The sequence below is a fragment of the Prionailurus viverrinus genome, chromosome E2 (genome assembly GCF_022837055.1).
Source record: "Prionailurus viverrinus isolate Anna chromosome E2, UM_Priviv_1.0, whole genome shotgun sequence".
Lineage (NCBI taxonomy): Eukaryota > Metazoa > Chordata > Mammalia > Carnivora > Felidae > Prionailurus > Prionailurus viverrinus.
In genome coordinates this window covers 36,864,867-36,891,245 of record NC_062575.1, presented here as the reverse complement: position 1 = coordinate 36,891,245, position 26,379 = coordinate 36,864,867, and the positions used below count along the sequence as shown (strand labels likewise).

The following is a 26,379-nucleotide window of genomic DNA, read 5'->3' as shown; positions in this document are numbered from 1 at the left end:
ATGATCAGTATTCTCTTCCAAGATAATTGCACTCATTGAATGTCCTGCTGTCAAAAGACATTGTCTAATTTATTCATTCCAGCATTTGAACCTATGTGTCTGAGGTCTGGGAATACTTTTTAAAATTCATTTGTTTTCCTCTTAAATAGGAAGCTTATATTATCAGTAATGCAGCATATAAATACAAGGATCCTACAGGGCCATTTTTTTCCCCTGGCCAGCTCTACTCTTAAGCTGAGGTTAGCTTTTTAACCATGCTTGATGTTGTTATTCCTCAGGTATTTCTACTTATCTTTTCTCTGCTTCCCTATTAGTTTTCTCCATGTTGCTGCTTTGGCTTGGTTGGAAATGTCAGAACAAGATGCCAATGTGTTCCAGTCAGGATGTGCCTGTGTTCAAACTGCTATATCCTGTTACTTGGCTCCTACAGGAAAAATACTGCGGTTGCAGTGTCTCCAGTTGGAATTGAGATGTATAAAGCATCTGCTTGGTTTCTTCAGCTAATGAGGTTTTGCTGAAAAATGAATGTAATGAAAAAATGCTGGCTATTGGCAGGACCTACTGAGGAAGGCTAATGAGCATAAATGAGTTTCTGTAAGGCCCCAAAAGCAGAGGCATAGAATGTTTCAAGTGCACCACCCTTGAGGCAAGACCAGCCTTGGATGAGGTGTGACCCGTTTATTTGTTGGCTTCTTTTTTCTTTCCTTCTCTCCCTCCTCCCTTGCTCTTCTCTCAATAAAAGACCCATTGAAGCCAACCACAATAGATGATTTTATGCAGCATAAGGCATTTAAAAAATAAAGCTTAGACTAGGGTTCAATACAATGTTCCAAAAGTAAGAATTATGAATTCTACATACTGTTATACATTATTTAATAGAAGAGATAATTTTTAAATTTAATTGCCAAGAATGTAAGAATTATATGCTATCTTAAGAGACTCTTAAAAACTGAGAACAAACTGAGGGTTGATGGGGGGGTGGGAGGGAGGCGAGGGTGGGTGATGGGTATTGAGGAGGGCACCTTTTGGGATGAGAACTGGGTGTTGTATGGAAACCAATTTGACAATAAATTTCATATATTGAAAAAAAAAGAATTATATGCTATCAAAAAGCAAATTAAAAATAGGTATTTTTTAAACAACAGTTGGAATTGAGTTTTCTTAAAACCTGATCTCAAATGGATGAAGAGTGGACTGTTGGGTCACAATGGCTTTTGCTTGCCACTCTGCCCCCCATGATTGTAACACATTCCTGCAACCACGTGATGGTTAATTTTATGTGTCAGCTTGACTGGCACACACTGTGCCAAATATCTGGTCAGACATTCTGGATGAGGGTGAGAGTATTTGGGGACAAGATTAACATTTAACTCAGACTAAGCAAGTCAGATTGCTTTCCCTAATGTGGGCAGACTTCATCCATGTAAGCCTGAATAGAACACAGAGGCTGACCCTTCCATGAGTAAGAGAGGAATTTCCCTGCCTGATGGCCTTGAAACTGGGACATCAGCTTTTTTCCTACCTCTGGATTTGAACTCAGTATTGAGCCTCCTGGCCTTCAGATGAACTATACTATCAATTCTCCTGGGACTTGCACTGCAAATCTGGGAACTTACCAGACATCATAATTACCTGAACCAACACTTTCTTTTTTTTTTTTTAACGTTTATTTACTTTTGAGACAGAGAGAGACAGAGCATGAATGGGGGAGGGGCAGAGAGAGAGGGAGACACAGAATCAGAAGCAGGCTCCAGGCTCTGAGCCATCAGCCCAGAGCCGACGCGGGGCTCAAACTCACGGACCGTGAGATCGTGACCTGAGCTGAAGTCAGAGGCTTAACCAACTGAGCCACCCAGGCGCCCCCCAACACTTTCTTTTAAAATTTTTTATTTGAGTTTTTTAAGTGTTTATTTATTTTATTTTTTGAGAGAGAGAGAGAGAGAGAGCACGTGCAAGTGGGGGAGGAACAGAGAGAGAGGGAGAAAGAGAATCCAAAGCAGGCTCCAGGCTCTTAGCTGTCAGCGCAGAGCCTGACATAGGGCTCGAACCCACGAACCGTGAGATCATTGCCTGAGCCGAAGTCGGATACACCCAGGCATCCCCTGAACCAGTTCTTAATAGTGAATCTTTTTCTGCTCTTTACACAGACACACACTCTATCATTTCTGCTTTCTGGAGAACCCAGACTACTGCAAACCACAATAGCAGTTAGCATATAATCTATGAAATATATACTATGACATGTACCATATTGACTTTGGACATAGACATACCTGCAGTCAGGTTTAAGCTCTACCACTGGCTACACATATGACCTTTGACAAATTATTTCATCTTTCTCCATATCAATTTCCTGATCTTTAAATATGGGAATTCTTGTGACACTATATAACATAGTTCTTAAATAATACATAGCAGGCTATCAAGATATACTAGTTTTTTGACATTCTAAACTGGACTTCAAAACAAATATAACCAATAAAATAATAATATAAATATTATTAATAATTTTAATAAATCATGTTATTTCCATGAATGAGTTGTGCAGGCATACCTCAGAGATATTGTGGGTTTGGCTTCAGACTACTGCAATAAACCAAATATCTCAGCAAGCAAGTCAAATGAAATTTTGGTTTCCCAGTGCATATAAAAAGTTATGTTTACCTATACTGTAGTGTGTTTAGTGTGCAATAGCATTATGTCTAAAACAACACTGAATATACCTGAATTAAAAAATACTTTATTGCTGAAAAATGATAATTAGCATCTGAGCTTTTAGCAAATCGTAATCTTTTTGCTGATGAAGAGTCTTGCCTTGATCATGATGGCTGCTGCCTGATCAGGGCGGTGGTTGCTGAAGGTTGGGGTGACTGTGGCTATTTCTTAAACTAAGACAATAATGAAGCTTGCCACATTGATTGATTCTTTCATAATGATTTCTCTGTAACATGTGATGCTGTTTGGTAGCATTTTACCCACCATAAGACTTCTTTCAGAATTGGGAACAATCCTCTCAAACCCTGCTGTTGTTTTATCAACTAGTATATGTAATATTCTAAATCCTTTGTTGTCATTTCAACAATCTTTATAGTATCTTTGCCAGGAATAGATTCCATCTCAAGAAACCACTTTTTTGATCATCATAAGTAGCAACTCGTCATCTGTTAACGTTTGATCATGAGATTGCAGAGATTCAGTCCCATCTCCAGGCTCCACTTCTCATTCAGTTCTCTTGCTGTTTCTACCACATCTGCAGATATTTCTCCACTGAAGTATTGAACCCCTCCAAGTTATCTGTGAGGGTGGGAATAAACTTCTCCCAAGCTCCTTTTCATGTTTGTATTTTGACCCCTTCCCATGAATCACGAATGTTCTTGATGGCATCTAGAATGGTGAATCCTTTCCAGAGGGTTTTCCATTTACTTTGCCCAGGCCCACCAGAGGAATTACTATCTATGGCATCTATAGCCTTAAGAAATGTATTTCTTAAATAATAAGACTTGAAAGTCAAAATTACTCTTTGATCCATGGATGTTGTGTTAACATACATGAAAACATTAATCTCATTGTACATCATCAGAGCTCTTGGATGACCAGGTGCATGGCCAATGAGCAGTTATATTTTGAAAGGAATCTTTTTTCTCTGTGCAGTAGATCTCAACAGTGGGCTTGAAATATTCAGTAACCCATGTTGTAAACATATGAGCTGTCATCCAGCTTTTGTTGTTCCATTTATAGTGCACAGGCAGAGTAGATTTAGCATAATTCTTAAGGGCCCTAAGATTTTCAGAATGGTAAATGCACATTGGCTTCAATTTAAAGTCACCGGCTGCATTAGCTTCTAATAAGAGAATCAGCCTGTCCTTTGGAGCTTTAAAGCCAGGCATTGACTTCTTCTAAGTAACTTTCAAAGTTTTAGATAACATAGAAGGTGGTTTTATCTACACTGAAAACCTTTTGTTTATTGTAGCCACCTTTATTAATTATGTTAGTTAGATCCTCCAGAAAACTCACTGCAGTTTCTACATCAGCACTTGCTGCTTCACTTTGCACTTTGATGTAATGAAGATGGCTTCTTTCCTTAAACCTTGTGAAACAACCTCTGCTAGCTTCAAACTTTTCTGCAGCTTCCTCATCTCTCTCTGCCTTCTTAGAATTGAAGAGAGTTGAGGGCCTTGTTCTGAACTAGGTTTTGGCTTAGCGAATGCTGTGACTGGTTGGATCTATCAGGACTACTAAAACTTTCTCCATATCAGCAATTAGGCTATTTCACTTTCAGATCATTTGTGGCATAGCACTTTTCATTTCCTTCAATAACTTTCCCTTTTTTTTTTTACAACCTGACTAACTGGCACAAGAGGCCCAGCTCTCAGTCTGTCTTATATGCCTTCCTCACAGAACTTAATCATTTCTAGCTTTTGGTCTAAAATGAGAGACATATGACTCTTCCTTTTACTTGCATACTTAGAGGCAATTGTAGGGTTATTAATTGGCTTACTTTCAACATTGCTGTATCTTAAGGAATAGGGAAGCCTGAGGAGAGGGAAAGAGACAGGCCAGTCAGTGGAACAGTCAGAACACACACAACATTTATCAGTTAAATTTGCTGCCTTTTATGGACACAATTTGTGGCACCCCAAAACAACTACAATCATAACATCAAAGATCACTGATCACAGATAACCATAACAACTATAATAATAATGAGAAAATTTGAAATATTGTGAGAATTACCAAAGTGTGACACACAGACACAAAGTGGGGAAATGCTGTTGGAAAAATGGTGCCGATAGCCTTGCTTTATATAGGGTTACAATACTTCAATTTGTAAAAAACTTAATTATCTGCAGGGGCCACAAGTAGGAAGGAGAGACACTTCACTGAAAACTTAAATAATTTTGAAATTTTGAACCATGTGAATTAATTATCTGTTGAAAAATTAAATTAAAAACAGAACAAGGGGAAGGAAACCATTAGGGCACATTCACATTAAAGTTTCTCTGTATACCCTTAGAAAGTTGTATTACACTGTTTTATTTATAGTTCCCAGCTGCAAATCTCCTAGCTTTGCTGCTTTGACCTGATTTGGGTAATTTAAAAACTAGAATCTAGACAGATGTACATGCAGTGCTTTAATTATCATAGTTTAAATTTTTAGCAAGATCAGTTAGTGTTAATATAGGTAGTGCCTATCTTATGGGCAAGTTGTGCTATAAAAATTTCTACTGTACACTTAAACCTGGTTAAGATGGTAAATTTTGTGTTATGTGGTTTTTATCACAATAAAACTTTTTTTTTTTTAATTTTTTTTTTCAACGTTTATTTATTTTTGGGACAGAGAGAGACAGAGCATGAACGGGGGAGGGGCAGAGAGAGAGGGAGACACAGAATCCGAAACAGGCTCCAGTCTCTGAGCCATCAGCCCAGAGCCCGACGCGGGGCTCGAACTCACGGACCGCGAGATCGTGACCTGGCTGAAGTCGGACGCTTAACCGACTGCGCCACCCAGGCGCCCCTATCACAATAAAACTTTTAAACCTAACTTGATTCATTTGTAAAGGTGAAAGTTTTAAATCAGAATATTTCCAACTACAGGTTGTTGGTTCTCGATCATGTGATTAAAATGACCTGTGTACATTCCTTGATGGCTTATATAAATGTGTACACTATGTTATGATTATTTCCCTTTGTTAAAAATAGCAATATTTGTAAATATTTGTGTGTATTCAAGGAGTGATTTGTGTATTATTAATAAATGTAAACAGCAATACTTTAAAAAACAAGATTCTTCTTTCAGACCACCAAGTGAGCACTGTCTTTCTTTTAATATAAGGTGGTGTATACATGCTAGGTAAGAAAAGTGAACACATGGGCCCCTTACGGGGTTCACTCTGTAGTTATATAGACCACTTAAAACCATGCAAAAAGCCTTCCAATGAGATGGTATGAATATTGTCAAGTGACTCATACAGACCATACCTGCTCTTGCTGACAGGAACAGAAGATTTCTGGGCACCTTGATGTTTGGGGAGTTTATAGAGGACACTATTGAAAAAGTGGGTCAGGATCTGTATAGACAGGAAGAAAAGAGCAGTCCAACTGTAGAATAACAGAAGAACAGTAGACAGAAACTTGAGATGGACAAGAATGAACTGTTTTCAGTGGAGTGCTCTCAGGCAAACAGATGGGAGAGAAATAAGGGAACCATAGGTAGCAGTGACATTGTAAAAAGTCTTCTGGAAGTTGGGGCTTTATTTGGGAAGCACTGGTTTTAGAGTATGGAAGTGATATCGTAAACATTACGTAGATATATGTTTACTCACTCATATTTCCTCCCTTTTCTTCATTCATTCAACAAATATTTTTTGACCACTTCCTTTGTGCAAATCACTGATATAAGAAAATTAGCCTGGCCATAAAGTACGGAAGATGGGCAGAGGCAAGTATGAAACAGAAAGTCAAGGATTGTGGTTATACTTCTGGAGTTGATGAGAAGGCTAATGTTTTTTGAACACTTAAGACAATATGTGAGATACTGTGTTAAATGCTTATATGTGCTCTCTATTATCTTCATAATCCTATGAAATAGATACTTTTATTCCAGTGTACCAGTGAAGAAACAGGTTTAGCGAGGTTAGTTGACACAGATTATCACAGAACAAATAGTGTAAATATCATGTGTTTAGGAGATCAGTAATATTTTTTATTGATTCTCCCCCTGTGTAGTAGGCATATTACATATCATTATTCCTGTTTTAGAGATAAACAGAATTGAGGTACTTGCTTGGGCAGTCATTTAACAAATAGTAAGCACCAACTATATGCTCAGGTTTTCTTCTAGGCAATTGGGGCATAACAATGGATAAGATAGATCAAGGTTCCTGTCTTTAGGAAGCTACTTTCTGGTGGGAATGAATAACACTGAGCATTTATGTAAATAATGTAATATAATTTTTGGAGCTGGCAAGTACTATGATGTAGACAAAATAAGTAAGGTAAAATGATAGAGGGGCTGGCTGTCTTAGAGAGAAGGCCTTTCTGTGGAAGGGATAATGGCTGAGACCTGCATAACAAAAAGGCATTCTCGAAACAATTGGAAGGAAAAACATTCCAAACAGAAGTTCAACAAGTGCAGAGGCCCAGTGATAGGAACACAGCTGGCATGTTCAAGCCACAGACACAACATCTTGTGGCTTAAACATGGTGAAGGAAGGGAGGAAGAATGAGTAAGAAGAGGTATGCTTGGAGCTAGGTCATGCAAGCCATGGTAGGTCATGGTAAGCAGTTTGGTTCTTATTCTGTGGGCAATAGGAAACCACTGGAGAGTTATAAACAGAGTGTCCATGTATGTATGCCTGGAGGTGGGGTGGGGTGAGGTGGTGGTGAGATGGTATGATTTACACTTAAAAAAAATTATTTAGTTAAATTTTTGTTAGTTAACATACAGTGTAGTATTGGTTTTAGGAGTAGAACCCAAAGATTCATCACTTACATATAACACCCAGTGCCCATCCCATCAAATGCCACTTCCTGAAAAAAATCTCCTCATTGCTGTTTGCAGGATGGGGGACTGTGCATGGTGAGATAAGACTGAGGTAGTTACACAGTTAATTGATCAACTGAAAGATCATGGTGACTTTGAGTAGAGGTTGGTAGCAGAGGTGATTGTGACAGAAGTGATGTGTTTGAGACATGCTTTACAAGTGGAACCATGTAACTGATTGGTGAATTCACACATTAGATAGGCAGACACTATAATGTTTAAGAGATAGATGAAATTGCCCAGATATGAATTCCCCCTTTTCCATTTATTATCTGTGTGATATTGGCTAAGTTTTTAACTACTCCATGCTTCAGTTGTCTCATCAGTAAATGAGAATAATAATAGGAACCTACCTAGTATGGGTGTTTTAATGAGTAATTTACTATGGTTACATAGTCCTCAATAAGTGTTATGTTGTTGTTGTTGTTGTTGTTGTTGTTGTTGTTGTTGTTGTTGTTTAGAAGGTTTGAAGGAAAAAGGATTTGAGAATGACTTACATATTATTTGCCAGATCAAATGAGTACATAGTGTGGGGCCTTAAAGACACAAGAAATACTTTGCGGATGAGTCGTTCTAAAGATGGAATTCAGTGGCTCAGTCTTGTCCATAACAAATTTAAGGCATCTATTAGATGACCCATATCGTGCCAGGATAAAGTAATAAAATAGGATTTGTATGTGGATCTTTCCAGTCTTAACACCCACCCTTTTCCACTCTCTGAGAGACAAAATAAGTGAGTGAATATGAGCACAGATTCTGCAAACTTGTTGGATCTGTTTTTAAAAATTTTTTTAAATATGAAATTTATTGTCAAATTGGTTTCCATACAACACCCAGTGCTCATCCCAACAGGTGCCCTCCTCAATACCCATCACCCACCCCCCCTCCCTTCCACCCCCCATCAACCCTCAGTTTGTTCTCAGTTTTTAAGAGTCTCTTATGGTTTGGCTCCCTCCCTCTCTAACCTCTTTTTTTTTTCCTTCCCCTCCCCAATGGTCTTCTACTAACTTTCTCAGGATCCACATAAGAGTGAAAACATATGGTATCTATCTTTCTCTGTATGACTTATTTCACTTAGCATAACACTCTCCAGTTCCATCCACGTTGCTACAAAAGGCCAGATTTCATTCTTTCTCATTGCCACGTTGTATTCCATTGTGTATGTGAACCACAATTTCTTTATCCATTCATCAGTTGATGGACATTTAGGCTCTTTCCAGAATATGGCAATTGTTGAGAGTGCCGCTGTAAACATTGGGGTACAAGTGCCCCTATGCATCAGCACTCCTGTATCCCTTGGGTAAATTCCTAGCAGTGCTATTGCTGGGTCATAGGGTAGATCTAATTTTAATGTTTTGAGGAACCTCCACACTGTTTTCCAGAACAGCTGCATCAGTTTGCATTCCACCCAACAGTGCAAGAGGGTTCCCATTTCTCCACATCCTTGCCAGCATCTATAGTCTCCTGATTGGTTCATTTTAGCCACTCTGACTGGCATGAGGTGGTAACTGAGTGTGGTTTTGATATGTATTTCCCTGATGAGGAGCGATGTTGACATCTTTTCATGTGCCTGTTGGCCATCCGGATGTCTTCTTTAGAGAAGTGTCTATTCATGTTTTCTGCCCATTTCTTCACTGGATTATTTGTTTTTCAGGTGTGGAGTTTGGTGAGCTCTTTACAGATTTTGGATACTAGCCCTTTGTCTGATATGTCATTTGCAAATATCTTTTCCCATTCCGTTGGTTGCCTTTTAGTTTTGTTGGTTGTTTCCTTTGCTGTGCAGAAGCTTTTTATCTTCATGAGGTCCCAATAGTTCATTTTTGCTTTTAATTTCCTTGCCTTTGGGGATGTGTCAAGTAAGAAATTGCTGCAGCTGAGATCAGAGAGATTTTTTCCTGCTTTCTCCTCTAGGGTTTTAATGGTTTCCTGTCTCACATTCAGGTCCTTTATCCATTTTGAGTTTATTTTTGTGAATGGTGTAAGAAAGTGGTCTAGTTTCAACCTTCTGCATGTTGCTGTCCAGTTCTCCCAGCACCATTTGTTAAAGAGACTGTCTTTTTTCCATTGGATATTCTTTCCGCTTTGTCAAAGATTAGTTGACCATACATTTGTGGGTCTAGTTCTGGGGTTTCTATTCTATTCCATTGGTCTATGTGTCTGTTTTTGTGCCAATAGCATGCTATCTTGATGATTACAGTGTTGTAGTAGAGGCTAAAGTTTGGGATTGTGATGCCTCCTGCTTTGGTCTTCTTCTTCAAAATTACTTTGGCTATTCAGGGCCTTTTGTGGTTCCATACAGATTTTAGGATTGCTTGTTCTAGTTTCGAGAAGAATGCTGGTGCAATTTTGATTGGGATTGCATTGAATGTGTAGATAGCTTTGGATAGTATTGACATTTTGACAATATTTATTCTTCCAATCCATCAGCACGGAATGTTTTCCATTTCTTTATATCTTCTTCAATTTCCTTCATAAGCTTTCTATAGTTTTCAGCATACAGATCTTTACATCTTTGGTTAGGTTTATTCCTAGGTATTTTATGCTTCTTGGTGCAGTTGTGAGTGGGATCAGTTTATTTGTCTTTCTGTTGCTTCATTATGAGTGTATAAGAATGCAACTGATTTCTCTACATTATTTTGTATCCTGCGACTTTGCTGAATTCATGTATCAGTTCTAGGAGACTTTTAGTGGAGTCTGTTGGGTTTTCCATGTATCATATCATGTCATCTGCATAAAGTGAAAGCTTGACTTCCAGCATTGCCAATTTTGATGCCTTTGATTTCCTTTTGTTGCCTGATTGCTGATGCTAGAACTTCCAACACTATGTTAAACAACAGTGGTGAGAGTGGACATCCCTGTCGTGTTCCTGATCTCAGGGAAAAAGCTCTCAGTTTTTCCCCATTGAGGATGATATTAGCTGTGGGCTTTTCATAAATGGCTTTTATGATCTTTAAGTATGTTCCTTCTAGCCCGACTTTCTTAAGGGTTTTTATTAAGAAAGGATGCTGAATTTTGTCAAATGCTTTTTCTGCATCGATTGACAGGGTCATATTGTTCTTATCTTTTCTTTTATTAATGTGATGTATCACATTGATTTGTGAATGTTGAACCAGCCCTGCAGCCCAGGAATGAATCCCACTTGATCATGGTGAATAATTCTTTTTATATGCTGTTGAATTCTATTTGCTAGTATCTTATTGAGAATTTTTGCATCTATATTCATCGGGGATATTGGCCTGTAGTTCTCTTTTTTTGCTGGGTCTCTGTCTGGTTTAGGAATCAAAGTAATGCTGGCTTCATAGAATGAGTCTGGAAGTTTCCCTTCCCTTCCTATTTTTTGGAACAGCTTGACAAGGATAGGTTTTATCTCTGCTTTAAATGTCTGGTAGAATTCCCCTGGGAAGCCTTCTGGTCCTGGACTCATTTGTTGGGAGATTTTTGATAACTGATTTAATTTCTTTGCTGGTTATGGGTGTGTTCAAGTTTTCTATTTCTTTCTGTTTGAGTTTTGGAAGTGTGTGGGTGATTAGGAATTTGTCCATTTCTTCCAGGTTGTCCAGTTTGTTGGCATATGGTTTTTCATAGTATTCCCTGATAACTGCTTGTGTTTCTGAGGGATTGGTTGTAATAATTCCATTTTAATTCACAATTTTATCAATTTGGGTCATCTCCCTTTTCTTTTTGAGAAGCCTGCCTAGAGGTTTATCAATTTTGTTTATTTTTTCAAAAAACCAACTCTTGGTTTCATTGATCTGCTCTACAGTTTTTTTTAGATTCTATATTGTTTAATTCTGCTCTGATCTTTATTATTTCTCTTCTTCTGCTGGGTTTGGGGTGTCTTTGTTGATCTGCTTCTATTTTCTTTAGGTGTGCTGTTAGATTTTGTGTTTGGGATTTTTCTTGTTTCTTAAGATACGCCTGGACTGCAATTATTTTCCTTTCAGGACTGTCTTCGCTGCATCCCAAAGAGTTTGGATTGTTGTATTTTCATTTTCATTTGTTTCCATATATTTTTTAATTTCTTCTCTAATTGCCTGGTTGACCCACTCATTCTTTAGTAGGTTGTTCTTTAACCTCCATGTTTTTGGAGGTTTTCCAGACTTTTTCTTTGGTTGAGCATTGTGGTCTGAAAGTGTGCATGGTAGGATCTCAATTCTTGTATACTTATGAAGGGTTGTTTTGTGACCCAGTATGTAATCTATCTTGGAGAATGTTGCATATGCACTCGAGAAGAAAGTATATTCTGTTGCTTTGGGATGCAGAGTTCTAAATATGTCTGTCAAATCCTTCTGGTCCAATGTATCATTCAGGGCCCTTGTTTCTTTATTGATCCTGTGTCTAGATGATCTATCCATTGTTGTAAGTGGTGTATTAAAGTCCCCTGCAATTACCACATTCTTATCAATAAGGTTGCTTATGTTTGTGATTAATTGTTTTATGTATTTGGGGGCTCCTGTATTCGGCGCATAGACATTTATGATTGTTAGCTCTTCCTGATGGATAGACCCTCTAATTATTATATAATGCTCTTCTTCATCTCTTGTTACAGCCTTTAATTTAAAGTCTAGTTTGTCTGATATAAGTATGGCTACTCCAGCTTTATTTTGACCTCCAGTAGCATGATAGATAGTTTTCCATCCCCTCACTTTCAATCTGAAGGTCTCAGGTCTAAAAGGAGTCTCTTTTAGACAGACAGCAAATAGATGGGTCTTGTTTTTTTATCCATTCTGATACCCTATGTCTTTTGGTTGGAGCAATTAGTCCATTTACATTCAATGTTATTATAGAAAGATATGGGTTTAGAGTCATTGTGATGTCTGTAGGTTTCATGCTTGTAGTGATGTCTCTGGTCCTTGTGGTCCTTGCAACATTTCACTCACAGAACTCCCCTTAGGATCTCTTGTAGGGCTGGTTTAGTAGTGATGAATTCCTTCAATGTTTGTTTGTTTGGGAAGACCTTTATCTCTCCTTCTATTCTGAATGACAGACTTGCTGGATAAAGGATTCTCGGGTGCATATTTTTTCTGTTCACATTGAAGATTTCCTGCCATTCCTTTCTGGCCTGCCAAGTTTCAGTAGGTAGATCTGCCACTAGTCTTATCGTTCTCCCTTTATATGTTAGAGCATGTTTATCCCTAGCTGCTTTCAGAGTTTTCTCTTTATCCTTGTATTTTGCCAGTTTCACTATGATATGTCGTGCAGAAGATCGATTCAAGTTACGTCTGGAGGGAGTTCTCTGTGCCTCTTGGATTTCAATGCCTGTTTCATTCCCCATATCAGGGAAGTTTTCAGCCATGATTTGTTCAAATACACCTTCAGCCCCTTTCTGTCTCTCTTCCCATCTGGAATTCCTATTATACGGATATTGTTCCTTTTGATTGTATCGCTTAGTTCTCTAATTCTCCCCTCATACTCCTGGATTTTTTTATCTCTCTTTTTCTCAGCTTCCTCTTTTTTCCATAATTTTATGTTCTAATTCACCTATTCTCTCCTCTGCCTCTTCAATCCGAGTTGTGGTCGCCTCCATTTTATTTTGCACCTCATTTATAGCACCTCATTTTTATTTTTTAGCTCCTCATGAGTGTTTCTTACTCCCCTGATCTTTGTAGCAATGGATTCTCTGTTGTCCTCTATACTTTTTTCAAGCCCAGTGATTAATTTTATGACTATTATTCTCAATTCTTGTTCTGTTATATTGCTTAAATTGTTTTTGATCAATTCGTTAGGTCTCGCTACTTCCTGGAGTTTCTTTTCAGCAGAATTCTTCCATTTCATCATTTAGAATAGTCCCTGGAGTGGCATGGAACTGCAGGGCACTTCCTGTGCTGTGTGGAGTAACTTGTTTGGTGGGCGGGGCCTCAGTCAGACTGGTGTTTACCTTACCTTACCCTCTCCCAGGGGCAGGACTCACTGTGGAGTGGTGTGGCCCCTGTCTGGGCTACTTGCACACTCCCAGGCTTATGGTGCTGCTTTGATGGCATCTGGCGTGTTAGCCAGGGTGGATCCGCAAGGTGCACAGGGGTGGGAGGGGCAGGCTTAGCTGGCTTTGCCATCAGTAATCCCCTGGGGAGAGGCCCTGCAGCACTGTGAGGGAGGCAGGCAGGCAGACCCATCGGAGGCATGGGTCCAGAGAAGCACAGCGTTGGGTGTTTGCGCTATGCAAGTAAGTTTGGTGATGGGAGCTGGTTCCTTTTGGGATTTCGTCTATGGGATGGGAGAGGGAGATGGCCCTGGCCAGCCCCTTTGTTCCCTGCCGAGCTGAGCTCTGTCTTCCAGGGCTCAACACCTCTCCCTCCGGATGTCCTCTTGCCCTCCTGCTGTCCAAGCAGAACTGTTGACTTATAACATTCCAGATGTTAAGTCCCGCTGGCTGTCAGAACTCACTCCATCCGGCCCGTCCACTTTTGCAAGTCAGACTCAGGGGCTCTGCTCTGCGGGCGGGGGCTGCCCCTCCACCACCCCAGCTCCCTCCCGCCAGTCCATCTAGCGTGCACCACCTCTCCACCCTTCCTACCTTCTTCCATCAGCCTCTTGTCTACGCTTGGCTCCAGAGAGTCCATTCTGCTAGTCTTCTGGCAGTTTTCTGGGTTATTTAGGCAGATGTGGGTAGAATCTAAGTGATCAGTAGGACACAGTGAGCCTAATGTCCTCCTATGGCGCCATCTTCTCCATAAGATCTTGGATCTAAATTCTAGCCCTGTTGTTTGCTGTTTGCTGGATAGGTTACTTAAGCTTTCTTTGTGTCGGTTTCATTACCTGGAAAATGGAAATAATGGTTTGTTATTATAAAATAATGGTTTGTTAGTACCATACCCTGCACATAGAATGTCAAATGTTACATAAAGTGTTTGTTGCTATTGTTGGTACTTTCCAATCCTGAATATCGCTATAGAAAGGAAAAGAAAAGAATGTTCAAGACACTTTATGAAGAAAAGATTTAACAGGATTTTGGTGGCAAATTGGATACGGAGGGTAATAATCAGGAGTCAAAGATGATTCTGACATTCTGAGCTGGAAGTGAGCTTGTTTGGGGTGGAGATAGGGTTAGTGAGGAGTTGAATTTTAGAATTTTTACCTTTGGAAATAGCCAAGAGAAAATGTCCAGAAAGCACTTAAAAATATGGGCACTGGAACTCAGAGAAAGTTTAAGACTAGAAATATAAATATGAAATCATCTGCTTAGAGGTGGTAACTAAAGCTACAGAGTGATTGAGTTTGGTGAGAGAGACAAGGAAAGAGAAGTGCAATGAGTAGAAAACCAAGGACTTAAGTGTAAGGATTTCCGTCTCTAAAGGCAAAGTATGTTGGAAGGCAAAGTGCAGAATTATAGAGGCAAGAAAGGTAAGAAAATAGCTGTAGTCTATGTTTGAGAAATAAAAGAAAAAATTGGAAAGTGGTAAGTCACCTGAGGATTTCTTTTAAAAGTTGTTTGGAATTCTTTGGAGAAGAACTAGCCGTACAAAAACGGGATCATGGATGGTCCTAATGTGTTAGAATGATGGAAGCCAAAGAGATTTAAGTTGACACAGGTATTACAGCAAATCTCAACAAGGAGGAGAGGAGCAGCTGTCCTAGGATAACTGTGAAAATAATAAGTACAACTGCAGCAAGTATTAGTGCCCTTTATTTTTGTTATGTGCCAAATACTGTGCTTAGCAGTTTGTTCTCTCCCTAAATCCTTAGCAATTCTCCAAGATAAGGACAATTATTATATTATTCTCTGCAGAAGTGAAATATTGGAAACCACCTAAATGTCCACCAAAATAAACATTCCTTAAATAAATTATGGTATGTCCATATAACGTAATGCCCTACAGCCATTTTTTCAAAAATAAGGTAGATCTATACTACCAAAGGAAGCTATCAGTGAAATACTTTTATGTGATAATAAATACCTGTTGTTCATATGTCCCAGTATACTCTAAACTCCTCATGGAGGGATACTGGGTTGTTTTCCTCTTGCAATATCAGGCCCTAACATGAGGCCTTGTATATTAGAATGCCTTGATGAGTACATAAATACAGGTAAAATGGAGAATACCAGTACCATACAGGCCTTCAGTATCTGTATGCATATGTATATGTGTACACTTCACAAACCTAAAAGCAGAAAATATTATAGTAATATTAAGGGAAATACCATTCAGAAATAGAATTTAACAACTCCTATTAGGATGTTTTCAGAGAGACTTCATTAGTTTAGACAACAATGCTGGTGCTTTGAAGAAAATGGTGAAAACAGAAAAGATGGTTCCAACTTTGGCAATGAAAGGAAGAGAATTACTGGGTTGAGATTGTACATGCTGAATTCTGTCTGTGGGTAGAAATGAGGTGAAAGGTCCCACTTGGGCTGTGGTTGAAGGCCTAAGATCAGCATAGAAGGTTTGTGAATTAGAAATTTCTGAAATGCTGAGTTTTTACAATGAAAAAATTCTTCAACCAAATATAGTCCCCTAACCAAATACTCATTATGATTCAACGTGTGTAGGGAGAATTTTAGATCTAAGTACTCTGTCATACAAATGGAAACAACATTATCCTAAACAGGTCTGTGATTCAAAAAGAAGATACCAATTTGCCAATTAGGATCTGTAAGCTGCCTTATTTATTGTTACTGAAATATCATCCGCATTCTTGTATATGTATTCATTTGTTTTTTATTTAAGAATCTCTAATTGTCTTGAAGATTGTAGATAATTGCCCACTCTAAGGTTACTCCTTTTGATGAAGTAAATACTAGATTTCATCTGAGAGAAATAAGACTTAATGTGTTAGAAATCTTGATGAGATTCTGAATAATTAATTTTTTCTCATTCTTCTGAGTAACATTAACTTTTAAGGTCTTTATCAAATAAAAATAGAACTTATGGCATTTTTAATGTATATTTATTTTTGTTGGGTTGTTATATCTCATTTTCTCCTATATATTCATTTAAATCATATGGAAGTCTGCCTGAAATGCATTTTCACGATGATTCTGGGAACCATCCTTTTGATTGTAGGATATTTACTGCTGATATATGTATTCTGGTATTTCTTGCTTTCCATCATACATAAATTCTAGTGACATATTGAATACCATAGAGGGTAACTGACTGATGGTAAATCAAACATTTTACAGCATACTATTGGGAATGTTGGATTCATTACTATAAAGGAATTATATTTGATCAGTATTTTCAGAGCTTCCTAATACTGTAATTTATTGATGCTTCTTAATGTTCTCTGTTAATTAATACATGCTCAAAATTGGGTTCATTTTAGCCGTGTATAATATATGCTATAGTGAATCTTTTCCTTACACACACAAGAAGGAGTAGCAAATATCCAACACTCTCTTTGATTAGAACTATTAAGCCCAACAGCTTGTATTTATTGAACAAAGTGTTAATTACATAGTCAACTGGGTACTTCATTCTCTAGTATAGGAATTATATATTAGAATAAAGCTATTTTGATTATAGGTGCCAAAGAAAAATTGGCTAACAAGAAAGAGAATAGCCTTATATGTGATTAAGATACCAAATGAACAGTTTTAACTCACGATCATTTTTAATAGAGAATACGTAAGCTGGGTTTTTATTTTTAGTTCCTCCCTTTTCCTCCAGAGTTAAATGATGGAAAATGACTCTCAGTCCCCAGACTACTCTTATGCATCATTCAAAATAGTCCTGACAGGCTAGCCCCTCTGGTAGCGGTGAGATTTATGGCTTTCCGTTCCTTGGTGTTCCATTACTCTGTCTACACCATCAAATTGATTAGTAGATAGTGGAGAGCAAGGAAAGAGAGGTGACTGCATGGAGCCAGTAGGTGTTCATCATTTTAATGAACTGCTTAGAGATGGTTAATATTGTCCTTGATTCTCATTGTATCTGATGATGACTGGATCTTTTAAAATGTCCCCCCCACCCCTTATTCTGTATTACAGGGCCCACTGGAAAATGATTTGGTAGTTCACGTAGCACTCATAGCAGAAAGTCAACGGTATGAAACCCAGATGGGTGGTGTGTTCCTTTGGGAAGTGGGAGGTTGGGGGGCTTACTGCTTTATGTTGCAATATTGAGTCTCTTGGGAGAGATTAATTTCACAAACCCCTTGACAGGGTTTCAAGGATGTCTGTCATTAATGTTACTTTAAGTGCCAGAACAACAATCTTTTCATGATTAAAAATAACTTTGTTTTAGTTGATGTGAATATTAAAGACTGTGACCTGTGCCAGTGTTGTCTAGGGTGTAGTTTTGAGAAGTTAGTGCAATAAATAATGGAGATTCCCAAAATCAGTGCTTACTCTTTCTTCCAGCCCTCAGAGCTCCCATCTAATACCTTGTGAAGAACCCAAGAGGGCCTCTGGAACCCAGGGCAGATGGCATATTGCTCGTGTTAATAAATGAAAACGTTCTCCAAGCTAGTGTAGTCTCATCTCTCTCCTCCTCTTTCTCCTCCACCATTCTCCACACTTTACATGCATTGCCTAAAAATGTCTCTCATTTTTTTCCCTATTTTCTTTAGCCTTCAAGTTTTCCTCAACACGTATGGTATTCAGACTCAAACACCTCAACAGGTAGAGCCCATTCAGATTTGGGCTCAGCAGGAACTGGTGAAAGTAAGTGATTCTGCTTCTTTGTTGACTTTGTGGAGGTACTAGAGCATGATTATTACACTTAGTTTACAGTCAGGTGGCATAGTTAAAGCCCGATTCTGAAATAGGGTCATTAATCTAAAAGCCTTTCTAATTAAGTTGAAAAACCTACTTTATCAGACATTATTAACTAAACACACACACACACACACACACACACACACACACACACAAACAAAAAACCTAAATTGTATGTATATACATTATATTCATAAGTCTTGTTGATTCTTACTCCCTTCTAAAGTCTATTACTGACCTAGACTGAGCACTTGAATAATGAATTAACCTTAATTTTAGTACTTGTGTGTAAAATTAATCTTTACATTGGATTTGATAATTTTCCCTTACATTAACTATTAAAGAAACCTTGTAAATATTTATTGGTAATAATTACTTCCCTTTTTCTCTTGCCTTATCATTTGAGGTCTGAAGTAATTCTACACTTTTGGTTTGCTGGGTTTCAAAGTAATTATAAAGTAACATCTGAGTTTATCTTGTATGCAGTTAAATACGTATCCGAATTGGATTAAAAGGTGACTTTTGAGGTCTTTTGCATGCACTGCTCTGCCGATATATTCAGAAATGCCTGTTTAGGAATATTCCTGCCTATTAGGGACAGGAAATTGTTGACTTCCACTAGTTATTTATAAACTATCACTTTTACTTAGTAATTATTAAAAACATTACAGAAACAAACTCTGAAGTGTTTGGGGTAAGTATTTAGAATTATCTCTCTCAAATGATCAAGGTCAGCTCATTTAGATTTATATACATGTGTGTGGTCAAAGCCTTGATGCTATAGCAAAGAAGGAAAACTTAGAGAAGTGAGGTGCACATTGCATGGGAGAAGGCAGGGCCTCAGAGCATCACTGCTAATCAGACAGGACCCTATCCATTGGCAACAAAACCAGAATCTGGGTGTCAGATTACCCAGAGTACCAGATCTTTGAGAGCTCTTAAACTTCCTTTAACAAGTTTAGAACTCTTCCCACCCTGATTAAAGAGCTAATGCTGAAATGCAAGGATCCCTAGAGTAGGTAACACTTTAAAATCACACAAAGATGTAAATGGGTTTGGAGTGGAAAAGGAGAGGAACTGAGGATCCACAAGACAAGCAGAGGAGGCAGGCAGCATGGAAGTGGAGAAAATCTAAGGCTGTAACACTGCATTTATCATTCAGTTATAGGCTATGTTTGCTGATAAACTTTTTATGGTTCTTCACTGAAAGCTCCAGAGAATAGTTACAAAGATTATTATTCTTTGATAAACATGAGCTCAAAGCAAATTAACCTGAATCTGTTTTTTTCAGGCCTAATTTATATTGCAACTTTTTTATGCTAGGTGAGTCTGTACTCTACCAGACAACATGCAGTCAGGATTTAAAAGACCAGCATGGCTCCAAATGACTTAAATGTGGCATTTTATTCATTCATTAATGAACACCTGCTATGTGCAGAGTTTGTGTCGGGCACTCAGATAAAATGGCTCTATGCTCTGTTCCTGTTCTCAGTGAACTCTGAATCTATTAGTATGACAGGAAAAATAGCTAATTATAATCCACTTTGATAAGTTTATACAGGGTGCTGTGGAGATGATAGAAAGCATTCCATTAAGGGTAAGGTGAAGACTTACAACTGGTCCTTACTTATTTTATATTTTGTTGTTTTAAAGATAATATGAACAAATGGTTTAGAGTTCGGGTATGTGGTATGGTTAAAACAAGATTTGGAACCAAGGGCCTAACTTCCCTAAGCATGTATCAAGATGGAAGATTTTCTGTGACTACAGCCTCTATGTTCCAAGCTAGCTGCTCTTTGGGATTTGTCCTCTAAGATATACTGCCTAATATATTGCTTCTTATAAGCCCAACTTTAAAAAAGTTTTAATTCCTCAGCAAAGTTGCAGGATATAAAATCAATGCACAGAAATCAGTTGCATTCCTATTCACTAACAATGAAACAACAGAAAGAGTAATCAAAGAATTGATCCCATTTACAGTTGCATCAAAAACCATAAAATACCTAGGAATAAATCTAACCAAAGAGTGAAAAATCTATGTACTGAAAACTATAGAAAGCTTATGAAAGAAATTGAAGAAAACACAAAAAAATGGAAAAAGATTCCATGCTCCTGGATAGGAAGAACAAATATTGTTAAAATGTTGATACTATCCAAGGCAATCTACATATTCAATGCAATCCCTATCAAAATAATACCAGCCTTCTTCACAGAGCTAGAACAAATAATCCTAAAATTTGTATGGAACCAGAAAAGACCCCAAATAGCCAAAGCAAGCTTAAAAAAGAAAACTGAAACAGGAGGCATCACAATCCCGGACTTTAAGCTATACAACAAAGCTGTAATCATCAAGACAGTATGGTACTGGCACAAGAACTCAAATCAATGGAACAGAATAGAGAACCCAGAAATGGACCCACAAACATATGGCCTAATCTTTGACAAAGCAGGAAAGAATATCCAGTGGAATAAAGACAGTCTCTTCAGTAAGTGGTCCTGGGAAAACTGGACAGCGACATTCAGAGGAATGAATCTGGACCACTTTCTTACACCATACACAAAAATAAACTCAAAATGAATGAAAGACCTAAACAGAAGACAGGAAGCCATCAAAATCCTCAAGGAGAAAGCAGGCTAAAACCTCTTTGATCTTGGCCGCAGCAACGTCTTACTCAACACATCTCCAGAGGCAAGGGAAACAAAAGCAAAAATGAACTACTGGAACCTCACCAAAATAAAAAGTCTCTGCATAGCGAAGGAAACAATCAGCAAAACTAAAAGGCAACTGATGGAATGGGAGAAGATACTTGCAAACAACATATAAGATAAAGGGATAGTATCTAAAATCTATAAAGAACTTATCCAACTCAACACCCAAAAACATAATCCAGTGAAGAAATCGGCAAAAGACATGAATAGACACTTCTCCAAAGAAGACATCCAGATGGCCAATTGACACGTGAAAAAATGGCCCACATCATTCATCATCAGGGAAATACATATCAAAACCACAATGAGATACCACCTTATACCTGTCAGAATGGCTAACATTAACAACTCAGGCAACAACAGATGTTGATGAGGATGTGGAGAAAGAGGATGTCTTTTGCATTGCTGGTGGGAATGCAAGCTGGTGCAGCCACTCTGGAAAACAGTATGGAGGTTCCTCAAAAAGTTAAAAATAGAACTACCCTATGACCCAACAATTGCACTACTAGGTATTTATCCAAGTGATACAGGTATGCTGTTTCTAAGGGGCACATGCACCACAATGTTTATAGCAGTACTATCAACAATAGCCAAAGTATGGAAAGAGCCCAAATGTCCATCGATGGATGAATGGAAAAAGAATATGTGGTATATATGTATACAATGGAATATTACTTGGCAATCAGAAAGAATGAAATCTTGCCATTTGCAACTATGTGGACAGAACTAGAGAGTATTATGGTAAGTGAAATTAGAGGACAAATATCATATGACTTCACTCATATGAGGACTTTAAGAGACAGAACAAATGAACATAAGGGAAGGGAAACAAAAATAATATAAAAACAGGGAGGGGGACAAAACATAAGAGACTCTTAAATATGGAGAACAAACAGAGGGTTACTGGAAGGGTTGTGGGAGGGGGAATGGGCTAAATGTGTAACGGGCATTAAGGAATCTACTCCTGAAATCATTGTTGCACTATATGCTAATTTGTATGTAAATTAAAAAAAAATTAATTAAAAAAATTTAATTCCTGTGTAGTTAACATGCAGTGTTATATTAGTTTCAAGTGCACACTGTAGTGATTTCACAGTTCTATGTATTACTCAATAATAATTCTACCTTTTAAAAGTAAAAATGTTCCCGCAAATCTTAGTTAATACACATATTCTTATGCCAATGGCTAATCTTTCTGTTCTGAGGAGCTGCACCCTCCTTCAACCAACTTAAGAGTATATGAGGACAGGGCTTTTACCGTGTGTGGTTAACGTTTCATGATGCGGTGATTGGTGTGGTTTTTGCTTTATGGGGGATATGAATATAGTGCAGACCTAGGATGAAGTACTTCTGTACTTCTGGGTCATTTAGCCATTACTATATCCTATTTCAGTGGATTAAATGGTGTGAATATGTACAATGTGGGGACAGTATAATATGCACAGGGGAATGCAGAAAGCATTCCAGGTCTGTCTACTTACCTGTCATAGACTTGCTGTACTGTGGTTCAGAAAGTTAAGGAAAACTCTTTTACTGTGATAGAGTAGTATTTAAAGGAAATCTAGATTGGTCCATTTTAACTTGTAAATGGTTGATTAGTCACTTGTCCAAAAGAAGAAATCTAAAATAGTTTAGAACATTTATTTCAGAAAATTTGAAAGTATTTGTGGGAAAGGAGTTTCCATCTAGCATAATGTGCGATAGTTTCAGTACAGCTATATATCCTAATGCTTATATAGTACTTTTCCTGGCGGTAAAACCAGTGCTATTCAAGAATCAGATTTCACAGCACATGTAGCTCTGGAGGACATGCTCCCTCATTCATCCATCAGGTGTTTGCTGAGCACCAGCTATATGCTGGGCAGAGTGCCAGCCAACCCAGGATATGCTGTATGTAGGGAGATAACAATGCAGAAAGAGAAAGAGACACAGACGTAACTCTGACACGGAAGTGTACACCATAGCAGAATCAAAGAGACATTAATTTTGTGTATAGTGAGGTAGATATTTGAAGTCAGTTCAAATCATAATCAGTAGATTATGTAGAAACAGTTGGTTTGATTTTCCACTTAGGAAAACAGGTTAGATTTCTACCCCTCATCAAACAGAAAAATAAATTCCAGACAGATTAAAGATTTAATGTATTTAAAACCTTGAATTGCAAATAACTTGTTCTACATGTGTTCAGCATGACAAGCAAGTATTTCTAATAAATTTTAACTGATAAATGAGCAGTATCTTGTAGTACAAGTATTACATGATGCTGAATGTCACATGATCACAACTGAGCCAATGGTTCTTGAAATTTGCTTTGATATACAAGTGCTTGGGATTACAAGCATGTTTCTGGAATGAATTAGTCTTGCAAACCAAAGTTTTACTTATTTTTTAAAAAATTATTTAAGCATAAAATCACTAGGAAAAAAATTGAAGAGCAGTTTACAGCTGTTTGGAGTGAAAATCCATTCTTAGAATAATACAAGTGCTAAAAAAGTCATTAAGGAAATGATTGACAAATTTGACTAAATATAGCTGAAGATGAACCTGGCATATCAAAGGTGCTTTGTGAAATTTCCTAGTAGAAAAATGTTTAGATTAAAGTACCACATGCTGAAATGATGTTTGACCTACTATGCAATCATTCTCACATTTCATCACAACATGGAAGATGAGTGAATTGGGTAAAATATTTATACAAAAGGTAATATTCTTAATATACCGAGACCTCTTACAAATCAAAAAAGAATGAAAAGTGCCCAATAGAAAAGGGAACAAATGGAAAACTTTATAGAACATACAAGTAGCCATTAAATATATGGGAAAATGGTCAACCATAAATTATTTGAATTGAGTAGTTTAAGATGAAATATCATTTTGACCCAAGAAAAAGGCCCATGCACTGTTAATGCCAATGTAAATTGGTCCATTATTTCTACACGGTGACCAACCTGGCATTATATTGCAAAGAAAACATATATTCTCTTTGATCCAGCAAGTCTAGGAGATTATCCTACAGAAACAATAGTACACCGTCCAGAGATGTTTATTGAATTGGTTTGAAATAACAAAAAGTCGGGAACTACCTTCATCAAGGGATAGGTGTTAAATAGGATTGGGTAAGGAGGCTTCTAATTGGATTAAATGCTCAGCTCTGGCACTGATTAACAACTGAATTATTCCAAGTCCATCTGTTCTTACTTTGTAGAAATTCTAGAAGTTTCTTCTCCACTGTGGCACCCTTTTCTGTTTTCCAGTAGTGAGGGCTACAGATATTTTTTTGGGTCTTTATATTTCTTCCATTATTTCAATATTGAAATGTACAGTAAATGCATACACTCAGTTTACCATCTTGAAACTGGAACACCACAGTACTAAATTTTAACAAGTAGGACACCAAAGAGATATATATAGTATATGAACCCATTTCTGTAAACATATATACATATTGATTTATGTGTGTAATATGGATATATATTTATCTGTGTATTTTTAAAAATCTGTAACCCTGCCTATACTTCACATGTTTTTTAGGGCTCACACAATGAATTACACTTCCTTCAACATACATCAAAGTGCAAGAGTTATCACCTACAGGGTTGTGAGAGTAAACAGCACCATTCACTTGGAGCACATGGCTTACATTTTTCATAAAATTCATATTATCAAAAAAATCAATAAAGACATTTCCATTTTTGTGGGAAATACTTGAAAATCGGAATCTAGTAGGAGATGTGAGTCCCTGAATTTTAAAACTTTCATCAGATTTTTTATTACACAGGAAACATTTGCCTCTTTGTGTTCTTTTATGAATTAGACAGAACCCTGCAAGTTGTACGTTTATGATAGCACAAGAAAAATGTCAACTTTTAGAATGTTGCTTTGCAGATCTGCAAAGATATGCTCTCAAATCTCTCAGTGCCCCCAAATCTAAGTTGACATCATTGGCTGGCTTATTTTCCTACAAATGTATTGAATAAGGTTTCCCTGGCCATTTTTCCTCTGGAAAGATCAGAAGTTAGGGCATTAGGGGGACAAAGGGGGCAAAAAAGGAAAAGCATGGATTCTTCTTGCCTAATTTATAAACTTATGTCTTACAGGCTTATTTCCACCTGGGTATCAATGAAAAATTAGGACTCTCCGGAAGACCGGATAGACCCATTGGCTGCCTCGGTACATCAAAGGTGGTTATGAAATTTCCTTGTGGAGCAGTGTTCAGATTATAAAACCACAGAATGAAATGATGTTTAATCTGCTATGCATCCATTCTCACATTTCATTACATACTTAGGCTGCTTATCTGAATTATTATTTTCTACGAGTAAATCTTACTGTTTATTTTGTATGATATCACAGAAGGCTTCTAGGAATGAATAAGCATCTAACTGCTATATTATTTCTGAACATTGTAGGATACCTGATTATAACAGTTTTTATTCAAACAGGCTTTTTCCATCACAGTAGAGATGGATTACTCTATTAGTATACTGATCTTACTGATCTAATCAAGAAACTTTAAAATTTCATTATCAGTTTTAATTTTTTATTACGGCTTATGCTACTGTACCTGTGTCTTTGGTTCTGTTATATATATACATATAACATATATATATTTATATATATATACACACACATGTATATATATATATATATACACACATGTATATATATATATATATATACATGTATATATATATGTGTGTGTATGTGTATATATATATATATTTTTTTTAATTATCTCTTACAGATTTATCGCATTCTAGGAAAGACTGTGGTTTGTTACCCTATCATCTTCGACTTAAGTGATTTCTACATGTCTCAAGATGTTTTACTGCTGATAGATGACATAAAGGTAGTTTCAGAGCCCCTTTTTATTGAAATTGAATGACTTTGTTTCTACTGATTTTATCATATGAAATTGAGTGCTCCTGGAGTCTGTGACACTGGGTTAACGCAGTGTAAAATACGAAAGTAAAACAATGTCTGCGTGGCTTTGGAGAAAGAGTTAAATTGCTTGCAGCATTAGAGTAATAGATGGAGTGTGTTTTATATTAAGTTGTATGACTTTGCTTGATAGACCATTCTACAAATGGAATGAAAATATATAGTTTATAAAGCAGAAGGGGAGCCATGTTCATACGACAGCAGTAGTTTATCTCTTTTTGAACAAAAGTTGAGTTAGCAAGATAATTTTATTTATGAAGAATGTCAAGTAAAACCTCAACTGACTCATAACACACAGTCAGTTAAAAGTTTCCTCCACTCCCTTTTCCATTTGCAGAGTAGAGAAGCTTAGAGTCATGGTTCAGAGCATGAAGTCTAGACCCAGATTCCATTTGTTAAGATACTGGCTCTACTGTTTATTTACCAGCTGTGTGATCTTGGGCAAGTTACTTGGGCAAGTTACTTGGGCAAGACACAGAGAAGTCTCTTTTCTGATCTGTATAACTGAATAATAATAAGGATATTCTGA

General features: G+C 37.4%; 1 protein-coding gene across 18 annotated transcripts in view; it reads left to right on the top strand.

The window, feature by feature from the left end:
* PHKB (phosphorylase kinase regulatory subunit beta) overlaps nucleotides 1-26,379 on the top strand; it is a 262,064-nt gene that overhangs the window by 193,994 nt on the left and 41,691 nt on the right. For all 18 annotated transcript variants that reach the window (XR_007147237.1, XM_047834570.1, XM_047834577.1 and 15 more), the window contains 4 exons: nucleotides 17,472-17,527; nucleotides 18,053-18,146; nucleotides 25,007-25,090; nucleotides 25,654-25,758. Coding sequence is in view for 17 of the 18 variants with exons in the window: in XM_047834570.1 (XP_047690526.1) it covers nucleotides 17,472-17,527; nucleotides 18,053-18,146; nucleotides 25,007-25,090; nucleotides 25,654-25,758 (339 nt within the window). In the remaining variant the exon portion in view is untranslated. The remainder of the gene's footprint in view (nucleotides 1-17,471; nucleotides 17,528-18,052; nucleotides 18,147-25,006; nucleotides 25,091-25,653; nucleotides 25,759-26,379) is intronic.